This window comes from Ovis aries, chromosome 2, assembly GCF_016772045.2.
Source record: "Ovis aries strain OAR_USU_Benz2616 breed Rambouillet chromosome 2, ARS-UI_Ramb_v3.0, whole genome shotgun sequence".
Taxonomy (NCBI): domain Eukaryota; kingdom Metazoa; phylum Chordata; class Mammalia; order Artiodactyla; family Bovidae; genus Ovis; species Ovis aries.
The window spans coordinates 218430643-218450553 of record NC_056055.1 but is presented as its reverse complement, the minus strand read 5'-3'; the positions used below and the strand labels follow the sequence as shown (position 1 = coordinate 218450553).

Sequence of the window (19911 nt, the reverse complement as noted above, 5' to 3'; positions counted from 1 at the left end):
TCAGGTCTTCCACATTGCAGGCAGATTCTTTACCGTCTGAGCCACAAGGGAAGCCCATGAATACTGGAGTGGGTAGCTTATCCCTTCTCCAGCAGATCTTCCCGACCCAGGAATTGAACAGCGGTCTCCTGCATTGCAGGTGGATTCTTTACCAGCTGAGCTACCGGGGAAATGTGTAGTCAAAGGGTAGGGAGAAGCTCCAAGACCTTTAGGTCATGGAAGCAAAGTGGGCGGAGTTTCCAATAAGATGAATTGCTCTCTGCCTGGTGCAGGTGAGGCCCACGGGATGGAAGGGAAGAGAGTGGGAAAGCCTCCCTAAAGAAGGGCTGGGTGGGACGCGCTTGTCACGGGAGGGATCTGTTGGGAAGGGAAGGGAAGAAAGGAAAGACGGTGGGATCAAAATATGGCTTTTCTCAAGGTCAGAGAGGACTCTATATGCATAAGCATGGCAAAGACAGAAAACACTAGAGAAAAGAATGATGTCCAGAGAGAAGGATGGAGCAAGAGTGCTGGTCTAGGAGGGGCACTGTGGCTCATCACCTAACAGCCTGCAACCGTGACCCTGACCCTCCAGGGCAGTAGCCCTGGCTAACAGTTTGTGAATAAGGCATGGGATTAGTACTCCACTCCTTCGGAGCCCCACTGGCCTGGGCTTGGGTTCCAAGTCCACCACCTGGGAGCTGTGTGCCTTTACGCAAGTGATCTATACCCTCCTCGTGCCTCAGCTGTCACGTGGTATAACAGCCAGACCTACTCCAGAGAGTGTAGCAGGCATTCATAATGTCTAAAAAACTTAAAACAGTGCTTGGTGCCATCGTAAAGTGTCTCTTTATAACTAGTATTTATAACATGGGAAAGTGTCTCTCTTATAACTAGTATTCCCCAAAATGAGAAAAATAACCAAGGCACAGTGACAGTAACTTGCTTGACCGACATGATGAATCAGGAAAAGCTAAAAGGACCTCTGAAAGCCAGATATCTGGTCTCCTGCTCCAAACACCACTCCTCTTTCACTGGAATTCCTGCAAAACTGATCATTTGCTCAGGAACCTCATTATAAGCCAGCTGACTAGTTCTCCTCCTTTCCTTCTTACACAGAAAAGACAGAGGATATCCCCTCTTCTGATCAGCAGTTGTCATGGCCCACACGAACTCCAGGCTGCGCAGGTCTTTCTGAATGGCCTGAAAACAGCATTTCCGCCCTTCGGAAGCCAGTGACCAACCAAGGTGGGAAAGTGACCAGTGAGCCTGAGGGTGGCATGAGCTGAGGACACATACGTTACTTCTCACACTATTTCGAGAAGAGTTTGTGCACCCTTGCCATCCAGAGTCCTGATTAACTTCATTTCAGTCGCTCAGTCATGTCCGACTCTGTGACCCCATGGACTGCAGCACACCAGGCTTCCCTGTCCATCACCATCTCCTGGAGCTTGCTCAAACTCATGCCCATTGAGTCAGTGATGCTATCCAACCATCTCATCCTCTGTCATCCCCTTCTCCTCCCGCCTTCAATCTTTCCCAGCATCAGGGTCTTTTCCAATGAGTCAGTTCTTTAGCTGTCAGCTTTAGCATCAGTCCTTCCAATGAATATTCAGGACTGAATATCCTTTAGGATTGATTGGTTTGATCTCTGTGCAGTCAAAGGGACTCTCAAGAGTCTTCTCCAACACCACAGTTCAAAAGCATCAATTCTTTGGCGCTCAGCTTTCTTTATGGTCCAACTCTCACATCCAAACATGACTACTGGAAAAACCATAGTTTTGACTAGAAGGACCTTTGTCTGTAAAGTAACATCTCTGCTTTTTAATATGCTGTCTAGGTTAGGGATTAACTTAGGGAACTAACTTAGGGAATTTCCTGATTAACTTAGGGAATTTGAAATCAATGGTTACCATCAGGCTCTGGTGATGGCATACTGGGGCTGTTTAATTCTAATCCCTAGATGCTTTCAGAAGGTTGTGAAAGAGGAGTATTCACAAAAGAGGGAGCATCTGAACCTCGTTCATGGTGATCGATAAACCTGAACAGGAAAGACCACAGAAGGCAAAGGAAGAACCTACTTGACTCCGGCTCTCTGAAAGGGCAGCAAGCTAGACACAAGTTTGGAATCCACCCTGGACAGGTCTGCCTCGGGGATGTCTGCCACCGGAGAGAGAGACGTCTTCTGGAGTTGAGCAGCGAAAGCCAGGGTGAGGGTCTTGGGCAGAGGATCCAGCTGAACTTGTGGAAGGCAGCGCACTCTTTCCACTAGAAAGAACAGAGGCATAAGAACTGGAGTGTTAATGCCCGAGACTTCCGGGAGAAAAAGAAGGGGCTTTGAGATACAAAGTTCAAGGGCTGGAATTCTGCAGTGTGCCACCTTCTTCAAAAGAGTAATTGGAGAGAAAGCAGGGCACTGACGGATGCATGGCAGAGCAGCAGCTTCCTCCCTCTGCTCTTAACGCCCACAGACAAGAGGGCGCTCAGTAACGCAGAGCTGATCTTCACTACGCTACGCCAGCACTGGAAAGAACTAACATGTTTTTGTGACTGACCTTTTTTAACCTAAAGTCATTTAAAAAATTATTTTAGTATTTCCTTTCAATAAATAACGACCCATATTCTTCAAAAATGAGCCCAGTTAAAGCAAGACTTAGAGTGAATAAATCTTGCCTTGTTTTCATTCTCCTTAGGTTTTATTTTGGTTTGGATACTTGAGAAGATGGAGAACTTTAAGGTACATGCTGTCCACAGGCAAGAAAGCACTGCGGTCCATGCAGAGAAACTGTGAGGTGTTTCCAAGAAAGAAGAGTAGCTGTGGCAGCCTGGATGGGACGGGAGCATGGGGGAGTATGGATACATGTGCATGGCTGAGTCCCTCTGCTGTCCCCTGAAACTATCACAATATTGTTAACTGGCTATATTCCAGTACAAAATAAAAAGTATTAAAAATTAAAAAAAGAAAAAAACATAATAAAATAATATCGCAAGCCAGGAGGTGGGGCTGAGGGGAGGGAGAAAAATCAGTAGGACAGGAGTGCTATTTACAAATAATGACAAAGGGCAGAGTCCATGCAAAGGTCACCGACTGAGAACAATGCCATGGCCTTGGACTTTGGACATTTCCCATAAGAGAGAAAGCATCTCCTCTTGGGAGAGGCGGCCTGTGGACCAAACCAGTCTACTTATTGTTCTGATAAATAAAGTCTGTGGGGAGACAGCTGTGCCCATGTGTTAGTGGACAGCCAATGGCAGCTATCATGCCTAATGGTGCAGCTGAGTCACGGGGACAGAGAGAGCACAGCCCACAGAGCCTGAAATACGAACTGTCTGGCCCTTTACAAAAGAACTCTACCAACCCCTGCTTAGCTTAGAGTCTACACTGGGAGTGGCCACAGCTCTCTTTGAACTAAAGATTGTACTTCAGGGTCTTCACTTTCCTTCCGCGCATGCAGCTTTCACACTCCAATATAATGGATGGAGAGACCTTTTCTAGTCAGAGCTATAAAACCAGCTGGGAAAAACAAATGACCTAGGACTACATGGAAATGAAAGCAAAGTAATTGCATTGATTTTTCTTTTTTGAAGGAATTTAGCTTCACCTGATTTCAAAAGAAAAACAAAACCAAACGTCTTTATTCAGTAAAGAAACAGAAAAACAAAACAACAACCCAAGTTTCAAATAAAACAGAATTCTGTAGGGTGGGGGAAGGCAGGATAACACCAGTTTAAAGTTAGAGAAAAGACAGAGCTAGAAATCCCTGGTAGTAGAATTATCATTAAACTACCAGTCACAGCCTGCTGTCCCACAGTTGCAGCTTTCAAGATGTCTTCCCTTTCATCATTTCCTTCAGAAAATCTACCTAGAAGAGTGACCACTGTCTACACATCCTCAATGGCTCTTTACCCTTTACCTCTCAGGGGCACCCTGGGAGAGTTGTAGTAACCCACCAAGGGGCTCATTGGATTCTCCAGGAATCCAGGTGAAGGAATCAGAGAGAGAACTTGGGTCCATTTCATTTCTAACCCATGTTACTTGAAATTCTAAGGCTGTTGGTTCTCTATTCCACACGGTCATGTGTTTCTTAATCTCCCCACAAGGTATTCCAAAGCCTTCAGCCACAACCATCAATTGCCGGTTATAAATACTGAAGTGAATATGGAGGCTAAGCCATCTATCACCACCTTAAATTGTGTTGCATTTTCAATATGTTTAAATCCATTTGTCTTTCCCTAAATATTTCTGTTGTTGTTCAGTCACTAAGTCATGTCTGACTCTTTGTGACCCCATGGACTGCAGCATACCAGGCTTCTCTATCTTTCATTATTTCCCAGAGTTTGCTCAAATTCATGTCCATTGAGTCGGTGATGCTACTAGCCATCTCATCCTCTGCCGCCCCCTCCTCCTTTTGCCTTCAATCTTTTCCCAGCATATTTCTGGAAACCGTTTGCATGAGTAGCATCACCCTGATAAGAAATTAGGTAACGCTGATAGCTTTAATAAAAGATAGACTGTTCATATTGATGCCAACATACACTGTAAGCTTCCAAATTAAATCTGAACGTGCTGATTTCTGCACACTTCAAGAGGCTAAGCACTCCATGTGCTTTCAGAACCCATTTTCATTTTAATCCTAGTGATCTTCAGCACTCGGATACCTGATGAAAGCTAAGAAAGAGCTGATGATCCAGCTGGGGTGAAATGCAAGGCTTTGTGAGCATTATGTCTTTTCAGCCACTCAAGGGGGAAAAAAGAACCCTCTACTCTGTTTCCTATCGACTGCTAGCTCCCCAAATCCTATGCTGCTGGTTCAGCCCACAGAGTGTGTTTCTGAGACCGCCTGAATTCTCTGTCAGTGACTCTCTGCTACCGTTTCCCCGCACTGGGAGATCAGATGGATGTGCTATCTGGCTTCATGAGTCATCGAGAAGTCGCTTCTGTCAAACAGCTCTTTGGCAGAACGCTGCCAGCCCACATGGTGGAGAGATGTGGATGTGAATGTTTTCAAATAGCGGCCGACAAGACGAAATCACTGATTTGGGGATGCAGAACCCTTCTGGACTGTGACAGGCAGGGGAAAACAGAAGGCTTGCTGCCAATTTTGCTGTGGCCGGGAGGCTGTGAGTCATCACTGAGAGAAGAGGAAGGAGGAACACTCAGAGGAGACTGGCCTGACCTGGAGACCGGAGCAGCCACTGTATCTGCAGAGGGCACTCACACTCTCAGGTCTTACTGTTATTTCTTAATTCGTTTCAGAGGCACATGGTCACTAGCTCAGGCCAATAATCTGATTTCACATACGAGATCTAGGGGTGGGAGAGAGGTCCAGACGCCCCAGGTTTATGATCTGTTCCCAGAGGAATGGAACTGTGACATACGCAGCACTCGCAGCACTTCACCTCACTAGTCTCTCAACTCACAGAGCTGGTTTCTCCATCTCCTAGTGGGTCACATCACAAACTCAGAATCACAATTTTAATCAGACTTTACTGTGACCCTGCAAGGCTCCTGACAAGGAAAACAACTGTCTCCTTTCTCTGGGTCCAGATTTTCCCCAATCTATGAAATGGGGAAAGGAGAAAAGGTAAGATATACTCAACTGAATGCAGAGTTCCAAAGAATAGAAAGGAGAGATAAGAAAGTCTTCCTCAGTGAACAATGCAAAGAAATATAGGAAAACAATAGATCAGAAAAGAATAGAGATCTCTTCAAGAAAATTAGAGATACCAAGGGAACATTTCATGCAAAGATGGGCACACAAATGGTATGGACCTAACAGAAGCAGAAGATATTAAGAAGAGGTGGCAAGAATACACAGAAGAACTATATAAGAGAGAACTCAATAACCCAAATAACCGTGAAGGTGGGATCACTCACCTAGAGCCAGACATCCTAGAGTGCAAAGCAGCGAGCCATAGGCAGCATCACTACAAACAAAGCTAGTGGAGGTGATGGAATTCCAGCTGAGCTACTTCAAGTCCTAAAAGATGATGCTATGAAAGTCCTGCAATCAATATGCCAGCAAATTTGGAAAACTCAACAGTGGCCACAGGACTGGAAAACGCCGGTGTTCACTATAATCCAGAAGAGCAATGCCAAAGAATGTTCAAACTACCACACAATTGCATTCATTTCACAAGCCAGCAAAGTAATGCTCAAAATTCTCCAAGCGAGAACTTCCAGATGTTCAAGCTGGATTTAGAAAAGGCAAAGGAATCAAGAGATCAAATTGCCAACATCCACTGGATCATAGAAAAAGCAAGTGAATTCCACAAAAACATCTACTTTTGCTTCATTGACTACGGTAAAGCCTTTGATTGTGTGGACCACAACTGTGGAAAATTCTTAAAGAGATGGGAATACCAGACCACCTTACCTGCCTCCTGAGAAATCTGTCTGCAGATCAAGAAGCAACAGTGAGAACAGGACACGGAACAACAGACTGGTTCCAAAGTAGGAAAGGAGAACATCAAAGCTGTATACTGTCACCCTGCTTATTTAACTTATATGCAGAGTATATCATGTGAAATGTTGGGCTGGATGAAGCACAAGCTGGACTCAAGATTGCCAGGAGAAATATCAATAACCTCAGAAATGCAGATGACACCACCCTTATGGCAGAAAGTGAAGAACTAAAAAAAAAAAAAATCTTGGCTTAAAACTCAATATTCAGAAAACGAAGATCATGGCATCTGGTCCCATCACTTCATGGCAAATAGACTGGCAAACAATGGAAACAGTGACAGACTTTTCTTTTCTTGGGCTCCAAAATCACTGCAGATGGTGATTGCAGCCATGAAATTAAAAGACACCTACTCCTTGGAAGAAAAGTTATGACCAACCTAGACAGCATATTAAAAAGCAGAGACATTACTTTGCCAACAAAGGTCCGTGTAGTCAAGGCTATGGTTTTTCCAGTAGTCATGCATGGACGTGAGAGTTGGACTATAAAGAAGGCTGAATGCCAAAGAACTGATGCTTTTGAACTGCGGTATTGAAGACTCTTGAGAATCCCTTGGACTGCAAGGGGATCAAACCAATCAATCCTAAAGGAAATCAATCCTGAATATTCATTAGAAGGACTGATGCTGAAGCTGAAGCTCCAATACTTTGGCCACTGATGCGAAGAACTGACTCATTAGAAAAGACCCTGATGCTGGCAAAGATTGAAGGCAGGAGGAGAAGGGGTGAACAGAGGAAGAGATAGTTGGATGGCATCACCAACGCAATGGACATGAGTTTGAGCAAGCTCCAGGAGATGGTGAAGGACAGGGAAGCCTGGCATGCTGCAGTCTGGGGTCTCAAAGAGTCGGACATAACTGAGCAACTGAACAACAATAAGACACGGAAAATCAGCACTCAGGGTCCTCGTTGCACCTCTGTCAAATTCTATGAACCATTATCATCCCTTCAGTTGTGTCAGACTCTTTGCAACCCTATGGACTGTAGCCCACCAGGCTTCTCTTGTCCATGGGATTCTCCAGGCAACAGTACTAGAGTGGGCTGTCATGCCCTCCTCCAGGGAATTTTCCCAATCTAGGGATCAAACCTGTGTCTCTTACATCTCCTGCATTACCAGGTGGGTTCTTAACCACTACCGCCACCTAGGAAGCCCATCATTATAATGAATGCAAAAAAAGCAGTCCTAACTCTAGAAGTCTTAAATCAGGGTCCATGGAATTAGTAATATAAATACATGTGGGGACGTCTCTGGTGGTCCAACAGTTACAATCTGCCTTCCAATTCAGGGGACGAGGGTCTGATCCTGGTCGGGGAAGGAAGATCCCACATATTGCGGAGCAACAAGGCCTGAGCACTGCAACTAGAGAGGCGCAACGAGGGCCCCGCCGAGTGCTGCAACCAAAACCCAAAGCAGCCAGAAATAAATAAACAGAATAAATGTTTGTTTTTTTTTTAAAAAAACAAACCTTACAAATGGCCATTCTGTACATTCTTCCCAGTGAAGACTCCATTGTTTCATCACATATTTCAATGAGTCCATGGCCCACAAGACTTGGAACCATTATATAACGCTACGTGAGCTGCAAGTCATGGTTTTTCAACATTATATTCATCTGCTAATGCTGTAAATGTCCTGCTTTTTGTTGTTGCATAAAAGCCAAAGGCTTCATAGCTCACATATTTACATGTCTTTCTGTGGTTGAAAGACAAAGGGCTGAGAGAGAAAAACTCACTTTGACTGCTCATCAAAAATTCAGCTTCAGCCAAATAATTCGCTCAAGTCACAATTTCCAAACAGTTGCAGCTAAGGAGTCTCAGATAAATGTCAGCCACCCTTTTTGCTTCAGCTAGTGGTTGCTGATACCAAACAAGTAACTCATATTCAAACTGAACCCCAAATTTGCAGCAAGTTTTCCCTCAGGGAATCAAATGCTCTTCCCTCATATTTCATTTCTGTCAGTAGGATACATATGGATTAAATACCTTCCCTCCCCCGTTTTTTTTAACTGAAGGGCCAAATGCGACCCAGAATATTGAGCTACCTACCTGATGTCACACAGTAAATCACATAAGAAGGAGACAGAGGGAAGCGACCTCTTCCTTACACCCCTAATCTGGTGGACACCTCCCTACCTCCACTGTGCTGGAGAATGTCTCTTCTGGCTAGACAGGTACCATCCCTGGGACCAGAAAGTTCTCAGGGATCAAGCAGGGGGAACCTGTGCTGTGCCAGCTGCACACCTACTGCAGGATTTGAAGTCTGGAAGACAGGTGACAGACGAGCACTCCAGGACAGGCCAAGATATGACCACATCACCCCACCTCACCCCTTCCTCAGGCATACTGGAATTCATTCATTATCCCACCCAAGCAGAGCACAGAGAAGCAAAATGATAAGCCCAAACTGACTTGTCCTTCTCATAGTTGTATCTGTACACATAGCCCTTCCCTTGGTCAAGCTCCAAAGCGTGTGTGTACTAAACACCCTGGCCTTGGCTTCTGCCTCTGGCAGAACTCAGCCCATCATGAAGCCCGTTACCACTATGGCTCTCCCGCTTCCACAGACCATCTGGTTCTAGCAGTAAGTGAAGAACCCACTCTTAAAGGGGATCTAAAGTAGCTTCCATCTAACGTCAGCAACCCTAGCTTGCTTCTGATTCCCAAAGCCCATGAACGCTCACTTCTCGTTCTGCTGTGACGGGTGGGAGGGTGCACAGGCCTCGAGTGTCTGCCCAGCACCGCCTCAGCCTGATGGAACATGTGGCCCTGCGCTTCCCTGAGCTGTCATAAAGCCACTATCACAGAGCGCAGGGGCATGGCTGAGGGCATCTTCGCCTTTCCCAGGCCTGCACTCAAGCGTGTCATGTTATCGCAGCAGAGGGGAGGAAGGAGTTGATTCTTTTAAAATATGTTATATCGGGGCTTCCCTGCTGGTGGAGTGATTAGGGGTCTGCTTGCCAATGCAGGGGACACAGTCCAATCCCTGGTCAGGAAAGACCCCACATGCATCGGGGCAACTGAACCCACGTGCCACAACTACTGAGACCGTGCTCTGGAGCCTGTGCTCTGCAACAAGAGAAGCCCGCACACAGCAGCTAAAGAATAGTCCCCACCACAGCTACAGACAAGTCCGCGTGCAACAGTGGAGACCTGGTACAGCCAAAAGTAAAGAAATCTTCTTCAAAGAAAAACCTACATTAAGCCCGAGGCATGTGATTAAGGCTTAACAATAGCATGATAAAAACAAGCAAGGCGGGCAGCTCACTGAGTTTACTGTATTCTTCCAGGAGAAAGCTCCACTTCCGGGTCTTGACATCTGCAACGACAAGAGACAAACAGGCAAACGTGACATCCTGCCCTCCTGCAAGGTCACCACACTTACTAATTCATCCCCTGGTTTCACAAAACCCCAGGAAGCTCAGGCGGTGGGCACCTTGTGCTGACCGTGTGCTGGGCAGCGGGGATAGAGACACTGACAACACCTTTCATCGAGGCTTTCACAGAATTCAGGGAGGAAAGACAAGCAGACGTGGAGATGGCACTGGGTTGCTAAGGGTGGGGACAAAGGGAGTTACGTGGACAGAGGACCAGGGATGGGCTAGCAGGTGAGAAATGCCCTGAATCTCCAAGGCTGGGATAATAATATAGCTTGTACTTATTCAGTGCTTACTTTAAGCCAAGGAACTTATATGACCATGTCTTTGGTTCTTCAATGTGCTATAAGCTGGGCACCACTATCAGTAGCTTCACTTTGTGCATGGAAAACAAGCTACATGTGGTCGGAGTGGTCAAATCCCAGGTCTGCCACTTCCTGGCTGTGTGACTTTGGGCAAGTTACATAACTTCTCTGTGCCTCTGTTCCCACCATCTGCCAAAGGAGGATCCTAGAGCCCCTGTTTCATAGGGTTCTTGTATGGATTATGTAAAATTTAAATGTAAAATGCTTATGAAAGTGGTCTGGCAAACAATGCACTCAAAAAAAGGGAACCAATGATAACTTATAGCATAATCTACACATGTTATTAACTATGAGGGGTGAGTATTTCCCTACCCAGCACTGACTTGTTACTTCCGGTTTTCCTACCAATCTACCTTCTGAGAAAATCAAGTAAGCTGCAACTCAGTAAATGCTTTCTGGGTAGTACTAGAGAATTCTCCTCTGTCTGGTCACTTAGGAAGCAAGGTAGTTAGGGAAAAGGCATCACAGACACCAAGTCCATGTCAGGAGAGAAGCAAGGTGGCCCAGGTGTAATCTGACAGAAAGACCAAAAGCAGACAGCCCACTCCTGATGTGGGAACAGTGCAGGAGGCCCTTTCTGACAACAGCTCGATCCTGACGGCGGCAGGACAGCAAATGGATTGGGGGCAGGAGGAGAAGGGGATGACAGAGGATGAGACGGCTGTTTGGCATCACTGACTCGATGGACGTGAGTCTGAGTGAACTCCGGGAGTTGGTGATGGACAGGGAGGCCTGGCGCGCTGTGATTCATGGGGTCACAAAGAGTCGGACACGACTGAGCGACTGAACTGAACTGATTCCTCCACAAACAGCAGATCATGTTGGAAGTGTGATTTCAAAGGCCACACTTATCAGAAGTCACAGGTCATCGGTACTTGCCTTTTAAGGGCCACCCCAAGCAGAGGTCAAAGACCTAAGGGGTCTAGGGGAGGGGGGACAACACTCTCTGGACCCGGGCTGGGCCCTGTGCATCATACCTAAACCCTACTCCCCAGCTGGGTCTCACCAGTCAAAACTATCCATCTAAAGGAGAACAAGGCAGCAGCCAGCATCACCCTCTCCTGAAGGATCCCCAACCTCGAGGAAGGCTCTCTAAGCAAGTCACTCCACAGAGGCTTCATCCACAATGCTGCCTGAGCATAATGTCTCAAAGGCAAGAGGTTTAAAGGTTGCTTTCTACTGGCCTGTGTGTGCTGTGCTAAGTCACTTCAGTCGTGTCCGACTCATTGCAACCCTATGAACCATAGCCCACCAAACTCCTCTGACCATGGGATTCTCCAGGCAAGAATACTGGAGTGGGCTGCCACTTCTTCCTCCAGGGGATCCTGCCGACTCAGAGACTGAACCCGAGCCTCTTATGTCTCCTGCACTGACAGGTGTGTTCTTTACCATTAGTGCCTCCTGGGAAGCCCTTCTAACCTGCCTAGAAAAAAGCTAAAATCATTTGAAGAATGGGAATACAAAAGCCACACTGTTTTGCAAAGCAACAAGACCCAAGCTAAGAATGAAACCCAAGCTAAGTTCAGAATTCTGCTCCTTATCCTGATGTGGCAGCTTTTGAAGAACCTCACAAAAAAAAAAAAAAAATCAAGCAAAACTGCTCTGCTTTGTCTGGTGGATTTCAAGCCTAGCTGATTATTAGACTCACCTGAAGATTTTTTTTTTTAATGCCAATATCCAGGGCCCCACCTCAGGCCAATTAAATCAGTAGCTCTTGGTGGGAACCCAGGGATCAACATTTACTCCAGGGGTTGGATCAGCCAATCTGTGATTCACCCACTGCACTAGGTGGTTGGGAGGCGGGCTCAAGCTTGAAAACCACTGACTCAGTCAATGCAAAGAGTTGGACACGACTGAGCGACTGAACTGAACTGAGTCTATGCAAAGGCAATTATTTTTATGGCAAACACCTATTTTTCAAGCTCTCCTAAGGACAAGGTAAAACTAAATGGGTTTAAGTGGTTACAGCAGAAACTTGCCTGCTTCTACTAAGCAGACACGGCCTAGGTGACCAGGGAAGGAGTCTTCTCCTTGGGAGGCCTTTAAGGACAAAGCAGACCCTACTACCGTGCTCAACTATCGGTAACAATTTAGGGAACACCTTTCCACAGGAAGAGGAGAAGGTTAGGCAGGCTTTGCCAAGAAAGTCACTTCTGAATATTTAAAGAGACGGGAGCACCTTGCTCTGAGATCATGGGCCGCTCTGCCTTCTGGGAATTAGGCAGAGGCCAACTACTTACCGTATTTTCTGGAATCCATCTGTTTAAACAGCGCAATCAAGTCTTCTGAATAGCCGATGTCTGCCTCGAAGCGGGCCCGGGAGATGAGCACGCACTGCCCTTTGACAAAGGCCAGGGAGGGAGCTGCAGGAAGGCCGGTCTTGGCTATAATGCCACTGCTGGTGGAGGGTGACTCCACGTGGCCCTCGGCTCCTTCCAAAGGCTGCAGGGTGATCCCTGGGAGGCGCTGGGCTGCTTTCACTGCAGAAGAAGAAAAGGACAGAGGTGATGACCTGGTAACTTTTAAGGCCCTGGCATGCTCAGGCAGGTAGGAGAGGAGGCAGGAGCAGGGTGACAAGGAGGTGTGCTAGGCAGGCCGGAGACAAGAGGTGTAGTTAGATGGGGAAGGTGAGCAGGTGAGCTTTAACTAGAGGTTCAGAGATCTCAGGATTACCTGAATATAACTCTTCTATTCTTTAGGTTTTCCAATTTGAAACTTAGAATTCAGAAATGAACAGGGAAAAGAGGGGTCTCACCAGGATGAGTAAACTTATTAGATAATTTCTGCAGTTATGTCAGAGAAGCCACTGAAAGAAATCAACACACCTGAAATCAGCCCCTTAACCCTGTTCCCAGTTCACTGCTCTGTCCCTCACTGGGAGGACAAGGAAGGAGACACAGGACTGTCAGACCACAAATGCAGTTTTGAACCTAGTTTTCTCTATTACTGAGGCATTTTATAGATTAATAGATTTGACAACATAAAACTAAACAGTCAAAAAACGCAAACTGAAATGAAAGGCAAAACTACTGAATAAAGATATCTGTAAGAAATATGAAGAGAGCTCATACTTAAAAAAAAATACTGAAACCACTAAGATACGTTAGGTAACCAACTCAAAAGGGGAGGGAAATGACCAACAGACATTTGAGAAACATGCAACTCTGCAAATAATCAGAGTAATAAAAAGCCAATTTTTACTTATTAAACTTGAAGAATTACAAAAAATAGATATCTGAACATCTTTTGGAGAACAATCTTGCAACACAGAGCAAGAGCTATAAAAAGTCATCATAATGATTCAACTTTTGGGAAATCTGTCTCAACTAACATAAATTGAAAACACAAAAACTTATAGACCAAGGTGTTCCTTACAGCTTTGATACTAGGGAAACTGGAAGCGAAGTAATATTAAACAAAAGGAACATGATTTACCCAATTTATGACACATTCTTACAATGGAAGGTTATATAGCCTTCCATTAATTAATTAATTAATCTTCCATATACAGCCATTAATTTTGAGGGGGGGATAAATTTTGGAAAACACAAAGGTACAAAAAACAATATTAAATCATCTTTTGGAGGTCAAAGTGGTCCAATAACAGACATGTACATTTTCATCATTTAAAATGAACTGTTGAACATGCACCATTAAAATAAAAATGCTTTAGAACTTCCCTGGTTGCACAGTGGATAAGAATCCACCTGCCCATTCAGAGGACATGGGTTTGATCCCAGGTCCAGGAAGATCCCACATGCCTCAGGGCAACTAAGCCCGTGTGCCACAACTACTAAGCCTGCTGCTGCTGCTACTGAAGCCTATATCCTAGAGCCTCTGCTCTGCAACAAGAGAAGCCACAACAATGAGAAATCTGCACACTGCAACTAAAAGTAACTCCTATTTGCTGCAACCGGAGGAAGCTCATGCAAACCGCACAAAGCAATGAAGACCCAGTGCAACCCAAAATAAATACATAAATAAAAAATTAATAAAAATGCTTTATGCAGGAACACTAAGTGAAAAAGTCAAGATACAAATTATATTAAATATATAAAACATTGTATATTTTAATGCACAGGCAAAAAGGCTGGAAGGAACAAAACTAAAATGCTAATAGTGAGTGGGGACAGATGGGGGCAGATGAGGGGGCTGGTTTCTCTTCTTTTGCACATTGATATAGTTTCCACATGGCCTACAAAGAGTGTGTGGTAGGGTTCGAAGAGTGTGTGGTAGAGTTAAAAAGTCAAAGTTCAGAGGTGAACTCAAATGAATAACAGAAAGACTGACAGTCTTCATAAATTATATTAATGAAAAGTATAATCTACTAAGATGAAACAGCAAACATGAACCATCTGAAAATGAAGAAAGAAGGATAGAGGCACAAATTCATGACTGCTGCAAGGGTTTTCAAGATAAACTTTGGTAGAAGCAGATTTGCATGCGAAACACTGACAAGGATACAGGGGAGCTAAACAGCTCCTGTTCGGCAAAATTCATCTGAAAGCTACACTGAGAATTTTGTGCCCAACAAACAGTTTAAAAAAAAATGTGGAGCATTACCAGAAATAATCATACTGCACAGAAAACCTAAATGAATTTGCAAAAGCAGACATCATCTGAGTCACCATGCATTATGGTCCGGGTACAGGAGTAAAAAGATGGCAAATCAAACAAAACAGAGACTTTAAACAGTCTCTGTAGGTCACTTTTGTATACATATATAAAAGTATAGCAAAAAAAAAAAAAAAAAGGACATGAAAAAGATTTCGTAACAGTGGAAATCACTGGTTTAATATGCAACAATGCAACACCATGTATCAAGACCTGCACTGTTAACTCAGAGCACTGTCTCTCCTCTTCCTAACACACAATAAATGGATTAAAATAATGGTAAGGGCTTCCCTACCCCACTCCAGTACTCTTGCCTGGAAAATCCCATGGACAGAGGAGCCTGGTAGGCTGCAGTCCATGGGGTCACGAAGAGTCGGACACGACTGAGCGACTTCATTTTCACTTTTCACTTTCCTGCATTGAAGAAGGAAATGGCAACCCACTCCAGTGTTCTTGCCTGGAGAATCCCAGGGACGGGGGAGCCTGGTGGGCTGCCGTCTATGGGGTCGCACAGAGTCAGACACGACTGAGGCGACTTAGCAGCAGCAGCAGCATTAAGGGCTTCCCTGGTGGCTCAGTGGTTTTGAATCCGCCTGCCAATGCAGGCGATCCCCGACCGGGGAAGATCCCACACGCGCCAGAGCACCTAAGCCCATGCGCCTCAGCTACTGAGCCTGCGCTCTAGAGTCCGGGAGCCGCAAATACAGGGTCCACACGCCGCAACCACTGAAGGCCACTCCCCCTAGAGCCCGTGCTCCCCAGCAGGAGAAGCCACTGCAATAAGAAGCCCGCACACCGCAAACAGAGAAGAGCCTAGGCAGCAACGAACACCCAGCATGGCCAAAAATAAATAAATAAATAGATAAAACAATAAAAGAAATAAAATAATGGTAGAGGTGAGCTCTCCCAAACCTAATGGTATACATTTCAAGTGGAGGCAGCAAAAAAAAAAAAAAAAACACACACACACAATACAGGAAGTTCTGCAGGGGGCTGTCTCATCACTTCCAGAAACTATACTAGTGATTCTAGAGAATTCTACTCCATGCCCCAAATCTGCAGAGGAGTAACCGCCCCGTGGATCCTCTGCTTTCCCCTTTTTGAACTGGGTGGGGAGAGAGAGGGCACTGACATGGCCAGCGAGGAGGAGGAGCAGAACGGGGCTGACACTGACCAGGTGCAGGCTCCAGGCATCAGAAGGCGACAAAACCTTGGTGCGGGATAGTCAACAAGATCACAAAAGACGGGAGTGGTGCACCTGGGAGCCCTGATCACCAACAGATGTGGCACAGCCTGGCACCAGCCAGGACAACGCCCCTTCTCCGCACCCTCGGGCTTGTGCTGTTGCTGAACTGTTATTCTTCCTGGCAGCAGGGCCCGCACAGCTGCCTGGCATGGCTGGAGCCCACATTCTGGTGGGAATAGGCACTCTGAAGTCAGATGGGCTGTGTTTGAATTCCAGTTGCACAACCTATTGGTTGGTGTGTGATTCTATGTTAGTCACAGAGCCTCTCTGGACCTCAGTTTTCCCATCTGTAAAATGGTTGTTATAAGGAATAAAAGAGTTAGCAAATATATAAGGGGCTTAGAACAGCCTTGCATGTAGCAGGCTCTGGTAAGTGCGAGCTTTTGTTAATATGATCAGTTATGTCCTCCCAACGACCTGCCTCACTAGGCTGGCCATGGTGAGAAGTAAGAAGAACATTGGGATGGCACCCCAAAAGCCATGTGAACCACCAGCTAGACTACATCTGCTACTTCTAAGGAACTCCTCAAGAGCAGTTTCTCCCTGCAAGAGGGGGCACTACACACCTACTTACTTAGGGGACCATAGTCAGTCATGCTGAAGTTCCACGTCTTGGTGGCAGGATCTGAAATGAAACAGAAGTACCCGGTTTGCCCACAATAAGGCCAAAGACTTGGCATGAGCAGTACTTGGACATTCAATAAAGGCTTGTTGAATGCATGCATGCATGATAAGTTCAAGACAGTTGACTGAAAATCCCTGGAGAGAACAGACAGCAAACATACCTGAGGATAACCACTTTGGTTCTGCCCTTCCAGGTTAACTAACCTGAGCATGCCACTTCACCTGGCTGAGCCAGTTCTACTGCCTTTAAACTGGAAATAACATCTGCTTATGACAAAAAAAAATGCTGTTTGGCTAAAGTGCTACAATGCACACAAAGCAGCTGGCAGCAGGGGAATGGGCCTGTGTATAACTATGCATCCATTCTCCACGTGGCCAGGAGACAGCCCCCAAGTGTGGCAGCTATTGGAAGGGATGCCTATTACAAAAGGAAACAGGAACTAAAATAGAAATTTTCTAACAACTGGATGGATAGAATGTGCCAATGCATCTTCTTCATATTTATGAGAAAAAAAAAATCTGAAAGAACCAGTTGGAAGACTCATTACCGTAACTTCTGCTGGGCAGACTCTTAAACACTGTGATGAGCGCCTCATTGTACCCAATCTTCACCTGGAATCGCTCTCCGTTCTGGATACACCTTCCCTGCTGGGAGCCTGCCACTCTGTGCAGCGGGGTGCCTGCTTTCTGTTGCAGTCTTCCTTCTGTCCTGGGCATCACACTCCCCGAAACGTTCTGCCCAGAGGTGGAGGGTTTCGCCATCCTGGCCTCTAATTCAGGATCCCTAGGAGGCTGTCCAGAGGAAGAGGCTGCTGTCTCCTGGAAATTCTTCACTTTGGCCAAAGGCTCGTGAGTTGTGTTAGCTAACGGTGTTGATCGGGTCTCATGTGAAGCCTGAGGATGACCTTGACCTAACTCGTAACCCCAGGGCTGTTGGCTGGGGACCCCTGGAGGACTGTGCGCCAGGGGCGGGGAGATCCCAGTGACAGTCACTTGATTTGGTGGGCGGGAGCTTGGGCAGGCTGTGGGCATCTCTTCTGACCTCTGCCACATCCCCTTCGCCTGCTCGGAGGCGATGGGTGGAAAACTGTAGGGATTTTGAGGCCTCTGGTCACCATGAGATGAACTGCTGGGATTTTGTTGTTTGAAAAAGATGCCATGGCTCCCTGACTTAGAAGGATCTCGGGGGAGGTTTTGGGATGGGCCCTGCTTGGACTGGGCAGGTTTCTGATGCTGTTCTGCTAATAGTTTCTCAGCTCTTCGGGCCAGAGCCTTCTGCCGATTTGCTTCTATTTTTTTCCTCTGCTCCTCTGTAAGAGGCAAGGACATTTTAATGGAGAGATGCTCATGCAGGAATGTTAGTCTGGAATCGGAAACTTGGCAAAAGCTGAGAAAGGAAAAACAACATGGAAATAAGCATTAATTAAAATTTTTTTTTTGCTTACCTTGATTTCAACAAGCTTTTGTCCCAGGAAATGCACAAGGAGTATAAACAAAGGATAGATTAACATTTCTTTTATAATTAAACATACACACACACATATGACAAAAACCGTGACCCTGACAAAAAAAGTAAATAGCAAGGTCAATCAAATCCAAACTTGAAAAGGTATTTCAACTGCAATGTTTTTCTCCCTCTCATCCACCAGCCAACATGAGTTAGTTATCGGATCCCAAGCAAGTTACGCAGTGCAATCTAAATCCATCAGATAAAGAGAAGGGAGCATTTCAAACTAAAAAGGATAATGGATTAGACTGACATGGACCAAAACAACTACATACCATGACGTGACATTTATAAAATAGCCTCTTTCCAACCTGGAAGAAGGAAAAAACATTAATACCACACAGACTGCACACTAAATTCACCCCTCAAATTGAATCATTTTATTATTCCTAGCAAGGCAATCTGCGGGTGGTAAACCCATGACCAAGGAGCAACAAGTGATCTTGGAAAAGTAAGGTGAAAACAGTAATACATGCTCATGGTACAAAGCCAGATGCTACATACAGATGTAAAGAAAATAGTACAATTAATCTGTAATCTCATCATCCATCAATAACCACTGTTCATAGGTGGTGGTTTAGTCATTAAATTGTATCCAACTCTTGTGACCTGATGGACAGCAGCCCGCCAGGCTCCTCTGTCCATGGGATTTCCCCGGCAAGAATATGGAGTGGGTTGCTATTTCCTTCTCCAGGGGATCTTCCCCACCCAGGGATCAAACCTGTGGCTCTTGCATTTCCTGCTTTGGCAGGCAAGATTATTTACCACCAAGCCACCAGGAAAGCCAGCTAGTGTTCACAGAGTACAGTATAATTCTTTTTTTCTATCCATATCCTTAGATACAGGTTCTGTATTTTGGAGATAGATTAATTTACAATAAATTATATGGGCTTCCCAGGTGGCTAATGAAAAGTGAAAGTCGCTTAGTCTTGTCGGACTCTTTGTGACCCCATGGACTATACAGTCCATGGAATTCTCCAGGCCAGAATACTGAAGTGGGTAGCCGTTCCATTCTCTAGAGGACTGAACCCAGGTCTCCTGCATTGCAGGAGGATTCATCAGCTGAGTCACCAGGGAGACCCCAGTTCTACTCCTGGGCAGGGAAGATCCCCCGGAGAAGGGATAGATAACCCACTCCAGTATTCCTGGGTTTCCCTGGGTGCTCAGATGGTAAAGAATCCACTTGCAATGCGAGAAACCTGGGTTCGGTCCCTGAGTTGGTAAGATCCCCTGAAAGAGTGGTAAAGAACCCACCTGCCAACGCAAGAGCCCTAAGAGATGCAGGTATTTTTGCCTGGAGAATCCCACGGACAGAGGAGCCTGGTGGGCTGCAGCCCATGGGTTCACAAAGAGTAGGACACAACTGAAACACAGCACAGCGGGATCTTTTACATACTGTATCCTGAGCCTGATTTTTTTCCCCGAATTAATTTACTTAGGTCCTTTTTCCAAGAGCTGGGCCACTTTTACAACATTCTAGGCCCAGGCTCTTGACACTAACTTCTCTGGCTTGATTCAGAATAGAGTCGGCTCTCAATGAGCCACGTAATGTTTACAGTGATGACTAGGGAGTAGGGATGGGGTACTCTGAGAAGAGCCTGAGGTTAAAAAGGTTTCCTTCCTCCTGCGACTGTCTTTGACCAGAACCCCCAAACATCTGTCCCCAGAGACCTCCCACTTCCCCCAACCGCCAACAGTTAGGAAGGGATTAGAGAAAGGCTTTGTTCCCGGGGCTCCGC

At 45.8% G+C, this 19911-nt stretch overlaps 1 protein-coding gene across 7 annotated transcripts in view; it reads right to left on the bottom strand.

Moving 5' to 3' along the window:
- The window catches only part of SMARCAL1 (SWI/SNF related, matrix associated, actin dependent regulator of chromatin, subfamily a like 1), a 53708-nt gene that overhangs the window by 33215 nt on the left and 582 nt on the right, over positions 1 to 19911 (bottom strand). For 4 of the 7 annotated variants that reach the window (XM_042244204.2, XM_060411264.1, XM_027965157.2 and 1 more), the window contains exons 2-7: positions 18448 to 18483; positions 17214 to 18052; positions 16616 to 16666; positions 12422 to 12661; positions 9708 to 9758; positions 2061 to 2247 (exon numbers count right to left, since the gene is read on the bottom strand). In XM_042244204.2, coding sequence (XP_042100138.1) covers positions 2061 to 2247; positions 9708 to 9758; positions 12422 to 12661; positions 16616 to 16666; positions 17214 to 17994 — 1310 coding nt within the window. In that variant the 5' untranslated portion in view covers positions 17995 to 18052; positions 18448 to 18483. Of the gene's footprint in view, positions 1 to 2060; positions 2248 to 9707; positions 9759 to 12421; positions 12662 to 16615; positions 16667 to 17213; positions 18053 to 18447; positions 18484 to 19426; positions 19536 to 19911 lie in introns of all 7 variants that reach the window. The other 3 variants (XM_060411261.1, XM_060411263.1, XM_027965158.2) reach the window with 2 other exon arrangements.